Source organism: Hemicordylus capensis, chromosome 4, assembly GCF_027244095.1.
Source record: "Hemicordylus capensis ecotype Gifberg chromosome 4, rHemCap1.1.pri, whole genome shotgun sequence".
Classification (NCBI taxonomy): domain Eukaryota; kingdom Metazoa; phylum Chordata; class Lepidosauria; order Squamata; family Cordylidae; genus Hemicordylus; species Hemicordylus capensis.
Window position 1 is genome coordinate 125,042,901 of NC_069660.1, and position 21,190 is coordinate 125,064,090.

Genomic DNA, 21,190 nt, shown 5'->3' on the forward strand with positions numbered 1-21,190 from the left:
GGACACTGCCACATCAGACACTGAAGTAATTGTGGAGATGGAGTCTAAGTTGGCCTGAATACGAGAGATTTGCCCCACAAAGAATTCATTAAACACATCACAGTGTGTAATTGATGGTCCCAGATTATGATTCAAGGGAGGAGGGGCACATACTAGCCCTCTCACAACCCTGAACAATTCCACCGGACATGAACTTGTGGACGCAATATGGGAAGAAAAGAACTGCTTCTTTGCCACACGTATTGCCTGAACATAGATCTTCAAATGTACTCTATGTTGCAATCTGTTGGATTCAAGTTGAGTCTTTCTCCACTTGCGCTTTAGTCATCTACCTCACTGCTTCAGCCCCTGTAGTTCTTCTATATACCAAGGGGCCAGTTTCAAAGTGGGTCAGAGAGGACGCTTAGGTGCAATCATGTCTACTGCCTCAGTGAGTTTGCTGTTCTAGTTCTCCACCAGGACATCAACAGGATTGCCAGTAGAGCCAACACTAAATCCCTCCAAGGCTTCTTGAAATCCTATTGGATCTAATAACCTTCTCCAATAGCCAGGGATTAATGGAGTTGTAGGCCAACATCTGTAGAAGGGCCAAAGTTGAGCAGTCCCGCAGCGTGGTGTAGTGGTTAGAGTGCTGGACTAGGACCAGGGAGACCCGAGTTCAAATCCCCATTCAGCCATGATACTTGCTGGGTGACTCTGGGCCAGTCACTTCTCTCTCAGCCTAACCTCCCTCACAGCGTTGTTGTGAGGAGAAACTCAAGTATGTAGTACACCGCTCTGGGCTCCTTGGAGGAAGAGCAGAATATAAATGAAATAAATAAATAAATAAATAAATAAAATATAGCCCCTACATAGTCGGGGACAGAGGTGCTCCCTCAGACTGCTGAATGGCACTGGTGTCTAGGATGTACTCTCTATTAAGGGCCTGATTTTCTGCATCATTCATCCAACATCTTCCAACTGATTGACTTGGCTCTAGCTATCAGTTGCAGAAACTAAGAATGGAACACTCACATTCAGAAGTAGTATACTTTGATGCCACAGGGATAGCAATAGGGGACAGCAATAGTTATCTTGCTCTGTTTGGAATATTCTCAGAGGCATTTGGCCAGCCACAAAGTGTCAGACTCAATGGTTTTTTGAACCAACTTGGCACAGCAATTCATAATCTTTCAAGTTATTATTTGATACTCTACTTCTACCAAGATGCTTATATGTTTTGGAGAAAAAGGATCTCCGAGCATAGAAAAGGCCTGAAAATGTTGCTGGTTTAGAAGTAAGTAACTTCAGTCCCAGCAAAGAGCACCCTAAAAAGAATGCCATTCCCTTCCAAGCAGTGTGATACCAGAGGCTGTGCATCCCACACAGAGTGGTTTTCTCATTGATTTTGCTTCCCCAAGTACCTTATTATCATATTGCTGACCCATGTTGCCCTGCTCCTTCCCTTTTTGGATCACCTGGTCTCTAGCTGAAGAGGGAGGGAAGAACTGCCACAATGCCAGTATTTTGTCCAAAGTTAAAAAAAATTAACTTGTGGAGGCTGTCCATGATAATATTTCAGAACTCTTAGTTTAGAAGTGTAGCTGGGTAATTGTCCCACCTCAGTTTTCTTCTGCTAGTAGCTTCTCTGATCTTTTACAATTGGGATTCTTTTAACTTGATTTCTTGAATGAGTTTGGTTAGTTCTCTGGACTACTATTTCTTGCACATGCTCCCACTATTTAGCCCCATCCCAAAGTTGCCCTCTGCTTATATAGTATGAATTATTTATCAAGGAGTAATTACTTAGAGTTTACAATTTTATTTCTACAAGCAGAATCGTTTAAAAGCATGGCATTTGATCTTCAACTTATGTCGATCTTCATTAAGTCCATCTTGTGTTAGCTCAACAGAAGCATGATCTGAAGAAGAGATAGTGCTTATATCGGAAGCTGTTACCGGTTGCATTAGGTTGCTAGGACATATCTATCAGATGGGTTACAGCATAAGGTGCATTGAGATAGGAGGTACAAGCATGCTCCGATGTTTTAGAAAGGAAGTATAATTGTTTCACAAAAGCCTTCCCCATTTAAAAAAGCTCTGCAACTATTTGTGGCCTTGAAAACCTTGCATCAAGTATATTTTAGATATTAAACAAATATTATTCACACATAGTTTAGAGTTAAGCAGTACTCCTTTATTCGAGCCTTCTTCACACTTCTTCACTCAAGCACTTCCATATCCCCCTCTGTGTCAGATGCCAGGCAACACTACCAGTCAAGATAAAGGCCCTATTCACATATTATTCTAACTCATATGAAGCGTACAGAGTACACAGGTACAGTTATTCAAACATTATGTTCAACACAGGTACATACATTTTCTTTACCATGCATTTGAGGGGCCTGTACCCAGGTCCACTTCTAACACGAATGCAGGTAAAGTCATTCACACAAAAATGACTCTGTATACTCGTACAACATAATGTGTGAATAGGGCTATAAAGGGCAGTTCAGAAGATTTTATGAAAGGTTGTTGTATATAGTAAAGGGCTCCATTTCTAGCATTCTGCACAGGAGATAATGCTTCTTAAATCCAGGCATTATTGCTCATCTCACAAGAGAACATACCAAATTTTGCATTTTTATAAAAATCAAAGCACTGTATAGTTAGTATTTAGTTGCAGAAACAAACAAACAAACAACCAGCAGAATAATCCTGCATGCAGTTCATGCAAGACTCAAACCCTGAAGGTGGATGTCATAAAAGCTGGCTTAGTACTCTTAAGCCAAAAACCATGCAATATGAGAGACAAGCTATCCATTTCAGAACAAGGGCTCCAGATGGAGCCTGAACTGCTAACAACCTGAAATTGCTGACATATATTCATTCGTTTGATTTCTATACCACCCTTCCAAAAATGGTTCAGGACCAGTATTCTCTCTAATTTTTTTCATGTGTGTGGAATGAGTATTGTTCTGGGCGGCAGTATCAAGGCAGTGTGTGCACACATGCATTCAGAATAGGGCCTTCCTGATTTAACCTGAACAGAATCTAAAATGAATTGAGCGGACATTAAGAAATGTGTGAGCGCATGCATGCGTGCACACCTTAGAGGGAATACTGCTCAGGATGGTTTACATATAGGAGCTTCTCAAGACACACTCAACTATTTGGTTCTCTCAAAATGGGAGATTAGCTGATCTTCATAAAATCAGATATTGTCATTTAGCTTTCAACGTAGCAAGCAACTTGGGTACAAAATTGCTACTAGAAGCCGCAAAGTGAAACAACTGGCATAATCAAGAACCATAGCACAAAAATTAGAATCTATAACAAAGTGTTTTACATATAACATCCAAAATTTTCTGCAACAATAATTGGGAGTCACTATTCCTTGTGTCTATTTGCCCAAGATATTTTTTGGTCTACTAGTGTAGTTTGTGGGCAAGGCTATCAGTTCTTATCTTATGTCCCACTCCTGTAATCTACATAACACAGTTGTTCCTTGCAACATTCAGCAGGAAGCCAGAACAGCTGCTTGGGAATACAGAACATGTAAAGAAGCAGTGAACACTTGCATACATATTTTAGGTAGTTTATCAATCATTCAATCTGACCTGAGAGAGAATACAAATAGGAACACACTACCATAGTCAACAGCCTCTTTTGGACCAGTCTGGGAAACACTATCTGGCTAGAAATTTACTCTGTTGACTTCCCTTTAAGACCAAGTTTGAACAAACAGTCATCCCAATATATCTTCCTGAAGATGCATACCTTTCTGTGCTCCAAATAGAAGCCAAGACAACACAGCTTTATGTCAAACACTAAGAATTCAATTATTCTGTGAGTGTTTCCCTCTTCAGTCTTCTCACAAGCAACAAATATTTCAAAGCAACTATGTGTTAACTCCACATAGCATACACTGGCCAACAGAAATTGTGCATTTGTTGAAGGAATGCCTAACTTAGTGATGGTCAATCTTTTAGGCCAGTACATCAAAGTCTAATCCAATGCATGAGATGATGCCACTCTACAAGCTACATTATATATACACAAGTTCTCATACAACAAATATTTATATACCGCTTTTCAACGAAAGTTTCCAAGTTTTACACTCAGTTCCTTGATTCTATTTTACTTCTTGTCTACCAAGTGTAGTGCCAGAGAGTAGGTTTGACCTCTTGCTCTCATCTAGGTCTTCTGAACACACCCACTACCTGTGGTACTTGTGCTGTAGTTTGGCCACCCAGTATTAACCACAGTATTTCATGATCAGGAACACTCATTTGGCACCCATTTTGCCAACAATTAGGTGCCAAGCTAAGACCATTTATGCTCCCAGGCTTTTAATGGATGATGAGTTTATGTTCTGCCTGCTGTTTCCCCATTTTTTAAATTCTTGTATAGCTGCTGTTATAGACTATGCAGATTTATTGTTCTCATCATTTTTAATTTATTGGCCATCATGGAAGATCATTTCAATTATTCTGAAGATGTGTTGCTATATCTCGCCAATTAATATAATTTGGTCACCTTCAGCTGTATTATTCTGATTTGTAAAAGTTTAAGATCCTTAAGCTATCTGCACAAATTACAAGTACCAGTACACAGATTTCATTTTTTGTTTGAATGGTGAAGGTATTCACACTAAAGGCACTTCCAGCGAAAAGGTTTTTACTATAAAGCCCTTAATGGCTTGGGCCCAGGATGTTTAAGAGAGCGACTTCTTCGTTATGAACCCTGCTTTTAGAAAACAACTGAAAATACACCCGTCCAGCCAAGCTTTTAGTTGAATGTTTACTTTCTCTGTTTTAAATTCTGTATGTTTTGGTTTTTGTTTAAATTGTTCCCTGTTTTTACTGGTTTGTTAATCACCGAGAGAGAGAGAGAGAGAGAGAGAGAGAGAGAAATTTTATACCGCCCTTCCAAAAGGCTCAGGGCGGTTGTAGAAGGTGGCATACAAAAGTATTAAATAATAAATAATTTCCCTGTCATCCACTAAAGTCTCCCATATTTAGGAAGCCAAAAGGCTGTGGTAATTTGTCACATCTTTAAGGAAGATGAACTTGCAAGCTTAAACTAAGCATGTTTATGAATGCTTGGAGAAACAGAAAGGCCACTAATAGGTCAGGAGAAACACACACACCCATCTGCTTTTAAGTATATATTAACCATTATGAATGATCTGCACTATAAATCAGAGACATCCTCAGAAAACTCTAATTTCCATACTCAATTAAGCAAATACATATTTTGGAATATATGGACAATGAATTTTCCAAATTGTAAAATTGGATTCCCACAGAACCCAGGTTTCCAATGCAGGGGCGGAGGCACGATTGCACGAATGAGTTCTAAGAACCCAGGCTGCCGCCCCTCAGGGGTTGCACCTCGCATCCCAGCCATGACCGTGTCTGATGTTATTTTGCTAGCAAATATGGCCGCACAGCCCCATTTGCGAGGTAAGCTACACACCCTGTGTCTGATGTCGGACGTATCTGACGCAAGGGGTGGGGCTAGGGCCATGGTGGCAGGCTGAACCCGGGCTGCCACTGGTCTCCCTCCACCCCTGTTCCAATGGTTTAAAAACTAAGAATGCGAGGCAACACTAAAGGCCACATGTGAGACAGACTCTTCTGTTAAGTTCATAGACCTTCCTCATCCACTATGGATGGTGTCCATGAATCCCATTCTTTGTTTTGGAATTTCATGTTTATAACTCTCCACAAAAAAGGAGAGCTGATAATTTCAGGATCCCAAGTTGTAGGATAGACCTCTATGTTCATGTGACACACACAATGTATTTCACTTCCTTAAAATGTCATGTGGTAGACTCAAGGTTCTGTGCACTACCTCCACTCCGCCAAATGTAGTACAGGAGGACCTTATTAAATGCGGGTCCAGCATTCACGGTTTTGCATATCCACGGTAGGGTAATTAGGACCCAAACTCGGTATACGCATGGGAAAAAATGGTGTGTGTGTCAAACCCACGTATCTGTGGGTTTGGGGTGGCTGCAAATGACCTGGGAGGTCATTTCTGGCTACCGTTTCGTGTTTGGGAGCCATTTTATGGCTCATTTACAAAAAAAAAAGAAAGAAGGGCAAACAGCTATTTTCAAGTGATTTTCAGAATGGTAGACTACTTGGATGTAGGGCACATTGGGAGGGGATGAAGAGCTATTTTTGGCCAATTTTTGGCAATTTTGGCAGTCCAGGAAACTAAACCCCCCAATTCCCATAGCCATAATGTTCCATCATTATGTCGACTATGCTGCAATTCTATCTAGGATACCAATAGGCCTCAGAAAAGCATTGGCAGCCCTAGCTGAGTACTGCATAAATGAACAACTAGAAATCAATTATCAAAAAACCAAAGTTATGGCCTTCACCAGAAGACCCAAGACTTGCTCCTGGAGTATAAAAGGACAAAAGATCGAGCAGGCCACCTGTTTCAAATATATGGGAGCGGTCCTGCATGCCTCCCACTTTCTTTTCAAGAAAGGCACACTGCGACCATGTCGTGCTTACTGTCCAGAGGACCTCCACCACCATATTAAAATTCATACGGACCAGAGGGGGAAAATACATACCTGCTATGCTCAAATTATTTGAGGCCAAGACACTGGCACAACTCCTCTATGGGGCCGATTCTGGCCCTCCCCGCTCCAATCTTGCCCCTTTGGAGCAGGTGCAGTCCAAATTTCTAAGAGCGGCCCTCCACGTCCCTCGTGTCTCAAATGCTGCCCTACACTTGGAAACAGGCATGATTAATGTTGAGGCCAGAGTGTGGTTGTCCAGTCTTAACTTCTGGCTTAAGCTATCCCTCAACCCTTGGGGCCTGGCCCCTCTGACCTTACAGGGCAGTTTTCAATCTTCTTGGGAAAGGGCTGTGTAGTCTAAACTGCCGCTCCTGGGCTTTTCTCCCCGTCACCGACTTGCTATGGGCCATGATCAGGCGAAAACAGCCATCAAATAGAGGATAATGGACACTGAGCGCCAGGCTGATCTAGGTAGGGTTCCATCCTTCCTATTCCCGGGAAGCCTCAGATACACTGTGTATCTGTCACAGATGAAGTCCTGACCTTTGTGTTTAACTCTGCCAAGCTCTGTGTGGCAGCATGCAAGATCCAGTGGACCATGACGACCACCTGCTCCTCTCCCCCTGCCCCCTTCTGCCCCAGTCTCCTCTCTCCCACCCCCTGCTGCCCCACTCCCCTCTGCTTTCTTGCCGTCACCACCATGATTTATCTCCCACCCACCCGGCCACCATTATTTCTTGCCCATCTGCTCCTCTCCCCCACCCCCCTCTGCCCCAGTCTCCACTCCCCCTGCCTTCAGGCCCATTTTCTTCTGCTTTCTCGCCACCGCTGCCATTATTTATCTCCCATCTGCGCTGCTCAGTCTCCTCTCCCCCCACCCCTTCTGCCCCAGTCTCCACTTTCCCCCGCCCCCTTCTGCCCCAGTCTCCTCTGCTTTCTCACCACTGCTGCCATTATTTACCTCCTGCCCGCCTGCTCGGCCACCATTATTTCTCACCCACCCGCTCCTCTCTCCCCGCCCCCTTCTGCCCCAGTCTCCTTGCCCCCTCGCCTTCAGGCCCATTCTCCTCTGCTTTCACACCGCCGCTGCCATTATTTATCTCCCCCCCGCGCCACTCAGTCTCTTCCCCCCTGCCCCAGTCTCCTCTCTCTCCCGCCCCCTTCTGCCCCAGTCTCCTCTGCTTTCTTGGCACCGCCATTATTTATCTCCTGCCCTCCCGCTCCTCTACCCCCACCCCCTTCTACCCCAGCCTCCCCTCCCCATACCCCCTTCTGCCCCAGTCTACTCCTCTCCTGCCCCCATCTGCACCAGTCTCCTCAGCCCCCCGCCTTCTGGCCCAGTCTCCTATGCTTTCTCACCACCACCACCATTATTTATTGCCTGCCCACACTGCTCAGTCTCCTCTCCCCCCGCCCCTTCTGCCCCAGTCTCCTCTCCCCGCTCTGCCCAAGCCTCCTCCGCCTCCCACCTTCTGGCCCATTCTCCTCTGCTTTTTCACCGCCGCTGCCATTATTTATCTCCCGCTCCCGCCACTCCCAAAGCAGCCGTTCTTCCCGTTGAGTGGCGTGAGGGTGAATGCCTGGTGTCTCGCCACCTTTGATGCCGTTCCCTCCCAAGGCAATGGGTCCGGTTTCCTCCATTCTTCCTCCTTTCCCCTGATTCTGCCGATTCCCCTTCAATTCTGCTTCTTCCTCCTCTCTCTCACCTGCCTCCCTGGCTGCCGTTCCCTCCCAAGGTAATGGTTGGAACTCTTGCAGGACCTCAGAGAGTTCCAGCAGGCACCAGACGCATCCCCACGCAGTTCCCTACTCAGTTGGCTGTAAAAGGATTAAATATATAGATTTTACAATATCAAATCAGAGCTTTAGTAGTAGTAGTTTTACAGTCTTATTTACAACTTTAGAGTGGCATTTTTTTGTAATTATAGCAATAATTAATTACAATAATAATTAGTAGTTTCTAGTACTTTTATAGAAAGCCTATAGTACTTATCTTGCAGTAATTATAGTTTATAGTAATTTTAATGTAACATGACTTCATAATATCTCTTATGACCATACTGCTTCATAACTGCTTTTAATCATGCTCTACTGTACTATCTTATGCTGGTCTTGGACTGTAATAAAGATGACTGATTGATTGGTTCTATCTTTCCCCTGTGGAGTGAAACCTCCACGAATAATGGGGCTCTTCTGTATCCAACTTTGCACACATGCATTAACTGAATTCATTATACTCCTTTGAGCAATTTGAATACTGTTCCATATAGAAATTGGAAAGTTATGTACAATTTACTTGCCTAAAAAACCTTCTATACAGCAACATTTATAAATATTTTTGCATGCCCTAACACTTGTGCACCAATAGCTTAGATAAAGTGTGCAAACAGCTTCATAAAGCAGGAATGGGGGAGAACCTCCGAGATTTTGAACTAGACCTGTACATCTCCAAAAAAAAAGGAGATGTCTAGGGGACATTAGCACCCTTCTCACAAGTCAGCGGAGTGAAGGACAGAGACTGTTGCCTAAACATAACTTTCATGAAGTGTCCCTTCTGTTATCACCCCGTTTTCTACAAAGTAAGGCAGCAGCAGAGTGCTGGGCTAGGACCGGGTAGATGCGAGTTCATATCCCCATTCAGCCATGATACTTCCTGGGTGACACTTGGCTAGTCACTTCTCTCTCAGCCTAACCCACCTAATAGGGTTGTTGTGGAGAGAAACTACACTGCTCTGGGCTCCTTGGAGGAAGAACGGAATATAAATGTAAAAATAATGATGTTTGCATGCGAGTGTGTGTTTAAGTGTGCGTGTGTATGTGTGTGTGTGTGTGTGTATATATATATATATATATATATATATATATATATATATATATGGGTCAAACTTTAAGCATGGCACACACGTGTATTTTTCACAGTAGCTGTGGGCTCTCAAAAATAGATTGAGACTGCACAGAGCAGGTGTTGAGACTCTACCTCCAAACTGCTGCCCTGATGAAAATCCCATGGCTATTTGCTATGGGAAGGAAGTTGCCTAGTGAGACCAATGCCAGCTTACCTCCAATAGCAAACAGAAGCTTTGCAGAGTGGAGTTGAAAATAGCTGGTAAAAACATATGCGTAGGTAGATGATAATGAGATCTTGATACTGTTTCCTATTTCAAGAATTTCCAATCAAATTCTCCAAAAGGATTAAATTGTCTGAACATTTAGGCTGCAATCCTATGTCTATATTATATATGCATGCATATACTTGGAAGTAACTTCAGGAGATAGGATTGAAACAGTAGTGTATAAACAAGTTGTTAACCTTGCCGCTGGCTATTCGTGAATTTGGCTGCACATTTGAATGCACATCCCATTCAAAGCAATGAAGTGTGGATAGACTGCACCCTCACATAGATGCACATCTCAACCCACACTCTACATCTGTGGTTCCAAATCCAGCAAATGATAGGCACACAAGTTGTTTATGTGTACAGACGACCTTAGCTGAATTGGGGCATAAATCTTTAATGCAAGCAGGCTGAATATTGATTTTTTTTCAAGTGACTTCAGTGGTTGTTAAAGGTGCTGGAATGATTGCAGCTTGTACTATTGATAAAAAGTGAAGCAAGATTCTTCACTATCACAGTCTCAAGAGATAGGAGTTCCCAGTATCTCTGATCTCTTACTAGTACAGTGTTTTACATAAATAGTAACAACTTACGGCAGGGAGAAACTGAGGACGATGCATCGTACCAGGTTCATGATCTGGCCAATGCAACATGTGTGCATTCTAACACAATGACTAGATTTGCACAATAGTTTATACAGGCATTTCACATTTCTTGGTGACAGACAGAAGTAAATATTGGTAGACACAGCATTCATATGCATGGAGCTCAAATTTTTATCCAGCATTATCAGAAAAATACTGGTTTAGGGAGTAAACCTTACAACTAGCATTATATTATAAAAGTTTGGGCTGTAATTAGACTTTTTAGTTGGTTCTAAAAAGTGCTCCTGACTGATCAGGCAGACTTAAGAAAGATTATTTTAAATATAAATACTTAATAAAGTAGTTGCCACCTGCAGTTTAAGAGAAGGATTCCCCCTTTTGTCTTGCATAGGAGGAAGTGCCTATAAAATGATGCTTGCTATGGCAGACGTGAGAAATGCTATGTATGTATGCTATGGCATACAAAGAAATCAGGATTCTTGCTTTAGAGCTATTATTTCTATCTCTATGCAAGTTCAAATAAACTGACTTTTCCCTTTAATCAGGTGACAACCATTACAAAAATCTTTTTAAAAGTCAATATACTACTATGATATTATTACGCCTCAACAGATCTGCACTAGGGATGTGCACCAACCACAGTTTGACCACAGTACAGGAGCTTTAAGAAAGAGGAGAGCAGTCCTTACCTGCTCTCACCGCCCCTTGCAGCTTCCTGCTGGGGTGGCTCGTGTCCCAGCATGCTGACCACGCAAATCATTGACCATTTGCTGGCAGATGCCATGTGCATGCTGACACTGTGTGGGGTTTTGGGGACACATCCCACCCCGGCAGGAAGCTGCATGGAGTGGTAGAGAGCAGATAAGGACCTGCTCTCCTCTTTCTTAAGGCTCCTGAACTGCAATCCCAAACTGTGCTCGGACTGCGGGCTGAGCCACTGTTCATGCACATCTCTAATCTGCACACAGTTCTCGCAAACAATATTAAGGGTTATTTTACTTGCATTAGATTTTGAAGTAGTTTTTTTAAATTGATCTAAGGCAGAACACATCACAGAGCACTGCCACCTTATGGATGTTCAAGCTGAAACAAATTAAAGCAAGAACGTTAAAAATGTTATTTAGAATCAAGAAAACCTACTGCTCCGAGATTCTGGATGAAAATGTGAGCAAAAATAACTTCTTACTTACCTCATGATTCAGCTCTGCTATCTGATCTTTTAGTTCCCTAATATATTGACTAGAGTCAGAATTATTAAGTTGCCCCTGAATTTTCCCTTCTTCTTTCTGTTTGGGAAGATTAAAAAAAGGGGGGGATCAAGTAGTATCCTTGTGATGCATAGTATGTCACAGCAGAATGGATTCAGAGCTTTCCTGTTCGACATAATGGATTACATAGGTAAAAGCAGTGATGACCAAGGACTGGTCAAACAATCCCACCCTGCCTTGTGGAAGGACCACCCCACCTTCCAATTAAACATGGGCATTCATTTAAGCATCATCTCAAGAAAATGGTTCTGATCTGCCTTGCAGTGCCCAGCAGCTATCTATTCTTCCTTAGAAATTTCTGGGTTCAGTTTCTGTTTCTAAGCAGACTAAAGTCACATGAGCAAAGATGAAGGCTGGATAGTAGGGCAGTTGCTTTCTGGTGGGGTGGGGGCAAGACAGAGGAGTTAAGATGGATACACAATATAAGAAAGGAGGCGGTGTTAAAAAAAACAGTGGAAAGTAAAAAGGGAGTGCATTATTCAATATCCACTTCCGATACTGCCCGGCACTTTGCCACAGAAAAAAACGGTCATAGCTTCTGGGTGTAAAAGACGCTATCTGGGAATATTTTGAAGAAATGCCAACCTGCATGAGATTATTTTCTTTTGTCTGTTTACAATATGTACATTCTTATGCTAGAGCATCAACATTATGCTGCGACAAATATTTATGTACTGCTTTTCAACAAAAAAATCTCAAAATTCAAAAAAGAAAGATGGTTTCCTGCCTCCAAAGAGCTCATCATTTAAAAAGAAACACAAGGTAGATACCAGTAGTAGTCACTGGAAAAATGCTGTGCTGGGGTTGGATAGGGACTATTTACTCTCCCCCAGCTAAACAGGAGAGTCAACAGTGTCCAAACAGGAGGGGCTAACTTTGCTCAGTTAGCTAGCCATGCTAGCACAACACTAGTCTGACTACAGGCCACCAAATCTGTAGTGTACAGCTTTCTTTATGAATGTTACTGTTCCTAAACTTAGAACAGGTCAAAGGATGAATTTGGGTAGGGCTTAGCAAACAAACCTTTTGCCAGAGGCATGATCTGAAATACTGTTTTACATTTTTAAATGCTTTGACACATTGTGGAAGTTAGCTACATTGGAATAGTGGCTTCCACCTGGGCTCTGCTTTGAACTACTGCTGCATGGCAATGACATTTTGCACTGAATACCTCAATTAAGTTTATTCATCAGGGCAGTTCTGGGGGACGTGTGGCCTTTCAGTGACTCTGAGATGATTCATTCTAGGCTTTCAGAAAACACATCACACTGCTGAAGAGTTAAAAAGAAGTTTCCTGTAATTGCAAAGATGGAAATTATCTTTTTAAAACTCCAAGACATGTAAAATGTTTGTGTAGAACCCTATAGACATTGGGGAAATCTAGTGTTAGACTTCAAGAAAGGTTTATTTCCTTGGAAAATATTTTCTAGTAAAGGTTTACTGTGAGGGGAAGTCACTTTTCTTCAGAAAGCATACACATTTTAATATGACCAACAGTGGCATTCTCACAACAAAAACTTGATAAAAAAAAAAATCACTTGCTATGCAATTATCTTCATTCATGGGGAAAAAAAAAAACAGATCCTAAAAGTCTCTCAAGGAGGCTGACAATTAATAAAATTAAGTCTACTATGAATTGAGTACAGATAACCAGAACATTCAGATTTCTGTAACTGAAACATGTCAATTACAGCTACACAAGCCATGGCCAAGAAAAAAGTTCAAATTCTTTTGTTTGTTGTTATGCTGAGAACAACTTGTTCAAATCACAGTTTGTCAGGGAAATAATCTGGGGATGTGTAAATTAAGTCATTTCAGTAGTAATGTGGGTGTAAAACACGCTTTACATGTTAAATACCAATGTGTCTTACACCCAGACATTTCACAGAAAGCTGCGTGATTTAGAGTAATTGTTATTGACCAATTTTGTGCCGATACTGCAACTCCTAGACATTCTAGAGTATAGCTACCTTTAAGATGAAAGTATCTCCTAAACTATCATTCCACTGTCCCTTTAATCAGCCTTAAGACACACAAGTGCTTGTACTTTACCTGAACTCCATTCTGAACAGACACATTGCTCAGATGAACCACAATAATTGCAATTTTGAAAATCTTTTTTTTTTAAACCACACAAACACTGAAGGGGCTTAGATTCATAGTGCTCAATAACAACAGCTACTAAGCTGACAGAAAAGGAAGTGGCCATCACGCATTTCAGTTTCAGAGGCTGCTCCTTTTTATAGAAGCTCCAATTTAAATGAAAAGCTCTGTGGCTTCCTCTCAGAGAAAGACCATTTGGTTTAAATCATTACTACGTTCTCTACATTACTATTTTATATTAAGTGTTGTGGTTAAGACACTGTTCAGCAGTGCCTTGTTAAAGTAGCAAGTACATGTTATAACAGCACACACTGACATATTCACAAGTGTCTAACCTGTACAGTTAGTCTTCCCATTCTAGCAAGGAAAATTCACACACAGAGAGCTGTCATGAATGCCCATCTGTATACCCATGCGGGCTCCACCGACTTGCACATGTTGATGCAAATGGGGAGCTGTCCACTCCTAGATATCCACAACACAAGTAAATTATTGTCAATTTAGATATTCTAGCCACTGTATTGAGGCCATGGAAGAGCATGTCCCTATGGCAGTATTGCAAGTGAAAAGGGTAAACATTTTCTGCAAACCATGGTTTCAGATTCTGGGTTAGGAGCAAATCTTGATTAGCATATACAGTGATTAATACCAATGCAGCTGCAGGCATTTACATGCTTAAGTGCATCAAGCAGGGGCAGATATATAATTGGGCTGACAGGTTCAAAGAACCTGAGCCTCCCAGCTCCCGAGAGCTGCCTGGTTCATCTCTCTTTATTTCTTCATTCACTCCCTCACTCCAAGCGAAGGAGAGTATGAAGAACACACCCAGCCAGCAAGGGAAATTAACTCAGGAGGGTGATGTCAGGGGGCATGCAACATCACCCTGCATCTGACATCAGGGGGCATGGCCTCCTGAGTTATCTCCCTCGCTCTGAGAGAGGGAGAGAACAAAGCAAACACCCAGACCACTTCATTTTTGGCTATGAAATGAACTCATTAGGGCCACATGGGCTCTTCCAGGTGTTGGCCATGCCACTGCATGCAACATCACACGCTAGGAGTGTGGCTGGTGCACACGTGGGGGCCATTGGGGAGAGGGGTGAACATGAGCCCCCTCTCCCCTAGCTACGTGCCTGGCATCAAGGTGGAATTCATGCATGTGGTGAGGGAACGGTAACCCTGTGGCTCATTCCTGATCCATTACCCAAGGTTAACAGGCAGATATGTCTGTGGTGGAAGGCACTGTATCAGAGTTTCTAGAAGTCAAGCTGAAGATAAGAACACACACAAGGAGATACAATGGAATTGTTTTCATTTTTACCTGGATTTCTAGTTCTGCAATATGCTGTTGGAGTTCTGCCACAGCAGCTATGCTGTCTGCCTCTCTGAGTCTTACAGCCATCACTTCTTCCTTATTCTAGAAATAAGGGGGACAAATAGAAAAGTTCAAGGGGAAAATGGCTACCGGAGCGTTACAAGTGGCTAGCTGACTCAGCTTCCACAAAAACCGATATAGTAGCTGTGTATTATACTTGGTCTAAATCCATTCAACAGTTGTTTCATTATATTGACTGACTACACCGTCAAAATAAACTCAGTAAGATTAATTATTAATTATCATTATTATTTATTCAATTTCTGTACCGCCCTAACAAAAATGCTCAGGGCGGTTACATAGAGAAATAATAAATAAATAAATAAGATGGCTCCCTGTCCTCAAAGGGCTCACATTCTAAAAAGAAACATAAGATAGACACCAGCAACAGTCACTGGAGGTACTGTGCTGGGGGTGGATGGGGCCAGTTACTCTCCCCCTGCTAAATAAAGAGAATCACCACATTAAAAGGTGCCTCTTTGCCAAGTTAGCATGGGATTATAATGAAGTATAATCATTATTATACTTGAAGCAGGGGAAATAATGATGTATTTGTTTAAATGTTTGTTTTCATCAGAACAAATCCAGCATACACATGAGAAGAGAACCACCAAGGAAGTCTAACACAGACATATTGAATTTCAGAAGGGGAAACTTGTCTAAAATGAGGAGTTTGGTGAAAAGAAAACTGAAAGGGAAAAGGAGGAGAGTCATTTCACTCCATGGAGTTTATTTAAAAACAAAATAATAGAAGCCCAACTATATACCAAAAAGGAAGAAAAGTAACACCTAGTCCAGGAGATGCAAGCATGGCTAACAAGTAAAGTCAAGGAAGCTATAAAGGGGAAGAAGAATTTATTCAGAAATTGGAAGGCCTGTCCAAATGAAGAAAACAGAAGGAACACAAACTCTGGCAAAAGAAATGCAAGGAGACAATAAGGGAGGCAAAAAGAGAGTCTGGGGAACATTTAGCTAAAAGCATCAAAGGGAATAACAAACACATTTTTTGTAATTAATTTCAAAATTAATTAATTACATCAGAAGCAGAAAACCTGCCAGGGAGGTGGTTGGTCCGTTAGATGATGAGGAAGTAAAAGGGATTATTAAGGAGGTTATGGAGACTGCAGAGAAGTTAAATGAGTTCTTTGCATCTGTCTTCATGGCACTGAGTGTATACCTGTGCCTGAACTGAGCTTCTCAGGGACAAAAGCTAAATAACTCTTCAGATAAAAGGTAATGAAAGATGGAAACTGTTTGAAAAATTAAAAATTAAACAAATTGCCAGAGCCAGATGGCATCCGTCCAAGAGTCCTTAAAGAACTCAAATGTGAAATTGCTGACCTCCTTGCAAAATATATATAACTTATCCCTACAAGTCAGGCTCTGTACCGGAGGACTGGAAAGTAGCAAATACAGTATAACAACCATTTTCAAAAAGGCATCCAGGCAGGATCCGGGAAATTACAGGCCAGTTAGCTTAACATCTGTTCTAGGCAAATTGATGGAAAACAATCTTAAGGATATAGAAGAACGGGCTCTGCCGAAGGAGAACCAGCTTGACTTCTGCAAAGGTAAATCTTGCCTCAACAACCTTTTGGAGTTCTTTGAGAGTATCAACAGGTGTGTGGAAAAAGGTGATCCAGTTTACATAGTATGTCTGTATTTCCAAAAAGCTTTTGACAAAGTCCTTCATCACAGACTCTTGAGAAAACTTAGCAGTCATGAGATAAGGGGACAGGTTCATGTATGGTCTGGTAATTGGTTGAAGGACAAGAAATAGAGGGTAGGTATAAACTGAGAGTTCTTTAAATGGAGGGAAGTAAAAAGTGGGGTCCCGCAGGGATCAGTACTAGGACCAATGCTTTTAAATTTATTCATAATTGATCTAGAAGTTGGAGTAAGCAGCAAGGTGGCCAAATTTGCAGATGACACCAAACTATTTAGGGTAGTGAAAACCAAAAGGGATTGTGAGGAGCTCTAGAAGGCTCTCTCCAAATGGGGAGCGGGCAACAAAAGGGCAAATACAGTTCAATGTAAGCAAGTGTAAAGTGATGCATACTGGGGCAACCCCGACCACCGACTTCACCTACTTATGGGTCTGAGCTACTGGTGACTGACTAGGAGAAGGATCTTGGGGTTATGGTGGACAGCTTGTTGAAAGTGTCTACTCAATGTGCAGCAGCTGTGAAAAAGGCCAATTCCATGCTAGGGATCATTAGGAAGGGGACTGAAAATAAAACTATTACAATGCCTTTATATAAAACGATGAGACAGCCACATTGGGAGTACTGCATACAGAACTGGTCACCACACCTCAGAAAAGGACATTATAGAAGTGGAGAAGGTGCAGAAGAGATCACCCAAGATGATCAGGAGCCTAAAGCACCTGCTACAACACCTGGGGCTTTTTAGTTTAGAAAAATGATGGCTGAGGGGAGACATGATAGAGGACCATAAGATCATGCATGGTGTAGAGAAGGTTGACAGAGAGAAAAATGTCTCCCCCTCGCATAACACCAGAACCAGGGGTCATCCCATGAAACTGATTGCCAAGCAAAAGTAAGTCATTTTCCCTCACAACACATAACCAACCTATGGAATTCACTGCCAAAAGATGTGGTGATAGCCAATAGGCTGGATGGGTTTAAGAGAGTTTTAGATAAATTCATGGAGAAGAGGTCTATCAATGGCTACTAGTCTGAGGGCTATAGGCAACCTCCAACCTCAGAGGCAAGATGACTCTCAATACCAGTTGCAGGGGAGCAAAAGCAGGAGAGAGGGCATGCCCTCAGCTTTTGCCTGTGGGCTTCCCAGATGCATCTGGTGGGCCACTGTGTGAAACATGATGCAGGACTAGATAGGCCTTGGGCCTGATCCTGAAGGGCAGTTCTTATGTTCATTGTTTTTGTTTTAAAATTTACATTCAAGGCATTGTTACAGCAAAGTATTGCCATTTCGTGAATACAGAAAAAAGGAAACATTTCTGACAGCTGATGTACTATTATAAGGAATATAACCACAATCCAAAGGTAAACCCAAGTTGCATTTGACACTGCAACACTGCAAGTCATTCCAATGTCTAAAACATGAGAAAAATGAACATCCATTGCCACCATGGAAGGAACACTGCAGATACAACCTCCCACCACCAGCAGTCTGAAGTAGCACAAGTCTGATAACAGGTTTATATTAATCAGCATGCTTGCCCATTTAATGCTCTCCCTCCCTGTGTAGATATGGAACATGCACGAAAAGCAGGAACAGACAGATAAGGGGCAAAGAGACAACAGGGACAAAATCAAAACAAAAATCAAACCAAGATTAGCTCAACATTTTTGTGGGCCAATCCTTGACCAGAACCACCTTCTATTAGCATTTCTCATTGATCATGTGCACATGAACACTTTAGCCCTACCTGTGTACACAGGCATAAGCAAACACACAATTCACAAATCTCAGGATGTCCTCTTACAAATCCTCTGCAATTAAAATATGATTTGGAGTCCAATTACTACTGGCTTTGGGATCATGAAGGTGGCAGAAATATTCACTTGCTCAGAAAACTCAAGTTGTCTAAATGGGTATCCTTGCCAATTGCACTTGCCTTACTTTTAGTGAATATTCCCCTACTGATACAATGCTTTAGTTAGGGCTTCTCTTTCGATTTGTCAGTGCCTTGACAATGATGTTTCCAGAGTACAAACACTATGGAACTCAATTTCAAATCAAGTAGCATTTTAAGTATGTATTCTGAGGTAACACTTTAGCTTAAACAAGGGGTGCCAAACTCAATTGGGTGGTGGACCAAATGTGATTCCAATGCACCTCTGGGAGGCCACCCCTGTCTCATACCGCCTCACGCTTTCTGTCTTCCTCCTCCCTCTCCTCTCCCTTCCACACACTCCTTGTACCCCTTTCTCCTCCACCCTCTTTCTTCTGTTCTCCTTCTCTCCTCTCCTCTCCCTTCCTCCATTGCCCTCCACTCACTCCTCCTGTCTCTATCCTCCATGCACTGAACAGCCATGAGGATGCAGCGGGGAGCAGAGTGTCAGCACGGGAGGAAGGAGAAATGTTTCCTTCCAAGCACAAGGTGGGGGCGGGGAGAGAGAAACTGAGCAAAGAGGCACCTTTTAAAAGAGGCAATTCTCTTTATTCAGGAGGGGGAGAGCAACCAACCCTATCCATCCCTAGCAAAGCATCCCTCCAGTGGCTGTTGCTGGTGTCTTTCTTTATTTTAAGATTGTGAGCTGTTCGGGGACAGGGAGCCATTTCATTCATTCATTCCTATGCAAACCACTTTGGGAACTTTTGTTGAAAAGCAGTATATAAATTTGTTGTATTCGTAAAGACCAGCAGTGGCTGCAGAAGGAAGGAATGATCCAGCAAGCCACACCAAATGAGCAATTATGCCCTTGTAGTGTGCAGTAGGGTGGAGGGAAGGAAACATGGTGGCCAAAGTTGATGCTCAGCTGCTTGGGGCTGAGCTCCACAGGACTAATCTTGAGCTTCGCAGGATGGATCTGGCCTACAGCCTGGCAGTTTGACATCTCTGACTTCAACAAACAATCTAACACTAGTATTGGACTGAGTAATATGCATTTTACAAAAATATCATGCAAACAATATGCTGAGTGTAGCAACACGTTCATGCATAAACAAAAGTGTCTATCAACTAAAAGCTACCTTGAACACTTTATTCTATTTTCAAAAAGGTACAGTTATCCTAAAGCATACCCAGGGAACTAAGCAGAGGTTTTTTGGTATGCTCTCCAAAAAGCTATTCAACAGTGTACACAAGAAATGAAACTATAAACTGTATGCTTTTTAATCAGATGCTCTGTTGGAATGTTTGTCTAAATTGTAGCCTAATATGGCCATGATGATTATGCATTAAATCCAATATTCATCCTGAATATTTTTGCCAAGGCTTTGTTTTAAAGGAGGTGCACATGCATTATATTCACTACATTTCATTTATCTATTGTATGTACCTTGCATTCAATCTCTGCCTGTTTTCGTTTTGATTCAGTTAGCTGAGCCAGAAGTCCTTTGTTTTGTTCAGACAGGTATTGGACCTTCCCTTGCAGGTTGGTGATCTGTTGCTCTGCTCTCCGTAAATGGTTACTGTTTATCTGGTTCTGACAATTAGGAACATTAGTGGAGAAGGAAAAATAGAACACATTATTCTTAATCCCAGTTGACACATTTATAATAGTTAAATAAAAACTAGCATAAATGTGGTTGTGACTTGCTCTGGTAGTCATACCAAACCCTAAGCACTTACTTGTTAGTATAACCGTTCTTTCCATTTGATGCACTGTGCACCCACCCTGCAGGTATTTTCAGAGAAGTGAAACTATTCTAGTAGTCTCCCTAGAAATGTTATTGGAAATAGATTGTCAAATACGCCAGTTGAGTGGTCAGGTTGGTGCACCTAGTGTACCACTGGGACATAGCAAGAGAGTTTTTGGACTTCCCTGCCAGAAACTGGCCATGACTGTAATCACCACCTCCTCCTCACATCCTACTTGATGTCAAGCTGTATCTTGCCAGGAAGTGAAAACAGGACTAGAGCATCTACTTTGGAGAAGAACTGCCATATCACAGCCCTTGGGAGCCTACCCACCAGGTCTGGCCCTTCTCCACAAGAGGCACTTTAGAAGAAATGGTGAGAACTTGGTTCCATCTAGTCTGTACTATCCTGTACTCTGAGCAGGAACTAGCAAGATTATAACTGGGATAAGATTCTGTCTGGGAGACAACTGCTTTTAATGGCCACAGGCATACAAAAGGGTTAGGAGTTCACATAAACAATGGATAGCCTAACAAAGAAAGAGTAATCTGTCCAATGATGAATCTATTGAAATTTTTTTAAAAGACTGTGTTCCAATAGCATTGGAATCCAATAGATACAATAGCAATGTATTTGTAGATAGCATTTGTGATTTTGCAAGCCCTAGTAGAATTTAAGCACTCCAAGGAAGATAACCTAGAGTTCTGTTTCTCAATAATCTTCTCACAGGACTATATTCTATGCACAAAGGAAATAATAGACATCTTAATGAGCACAGAGCATTCAGAAGCTTCTACTGACCACCTACTTGTACTTCAGATCTTAACACCTATGGGCCCTATTCATATGTAACACAGAACTGTGGGTCCAATGAACCTGTGGTTCTGTGCCCCCTCCGCTCTCC

The 21,190-nt window shown here is 42.1% G+C and overlaps 1 protein-coding gene across 9 annotated transcripts in view; it reads right to left on the bottom strand.

Moving 5' to 3' along the window:
• The window catches only part of LOC128324836 (divergent protein kinase domain 1A), a 182,537-nt gene that overhangs the window by 16,141 nt on the left and 145,206 nt on the right, over positions 1 to 21,190 (bottom strand). For 5 of the 9 annotated variants that reach the window (XM_053249925.1, XM_053249917.1, XM_053249920.1 and 2 more), the window contains 3 exons: positions 19,985 to 20,131; positions 14,940 to 15,035; positions 11,438 to 11,533 (listed from right to left, as the gene is read on the bottom strand). In XM_053249925.1, the coding sequence (XP_053105900.1) occupies positions 11,438 to 11,533; positions 14,940 to 15,035; positions 19,985 to 20,131 (339 nt within the window). Of the gene's footprint in view, positions 1 to 6,577; positions 6,733 to 8,232; positions 8,345 to 11,437; positions 11,534 to 12,686; positions 12,810 to 14,939; positions 15,036 to 19,984; positions 20,132 to 21,190 lie in introns of all 9 variants that reach the window. The other 4 variants (XR_008307120.1, XR_008307121.1, XR_008307122.1 and 1 more) reach the window with 4 other exon arrangements.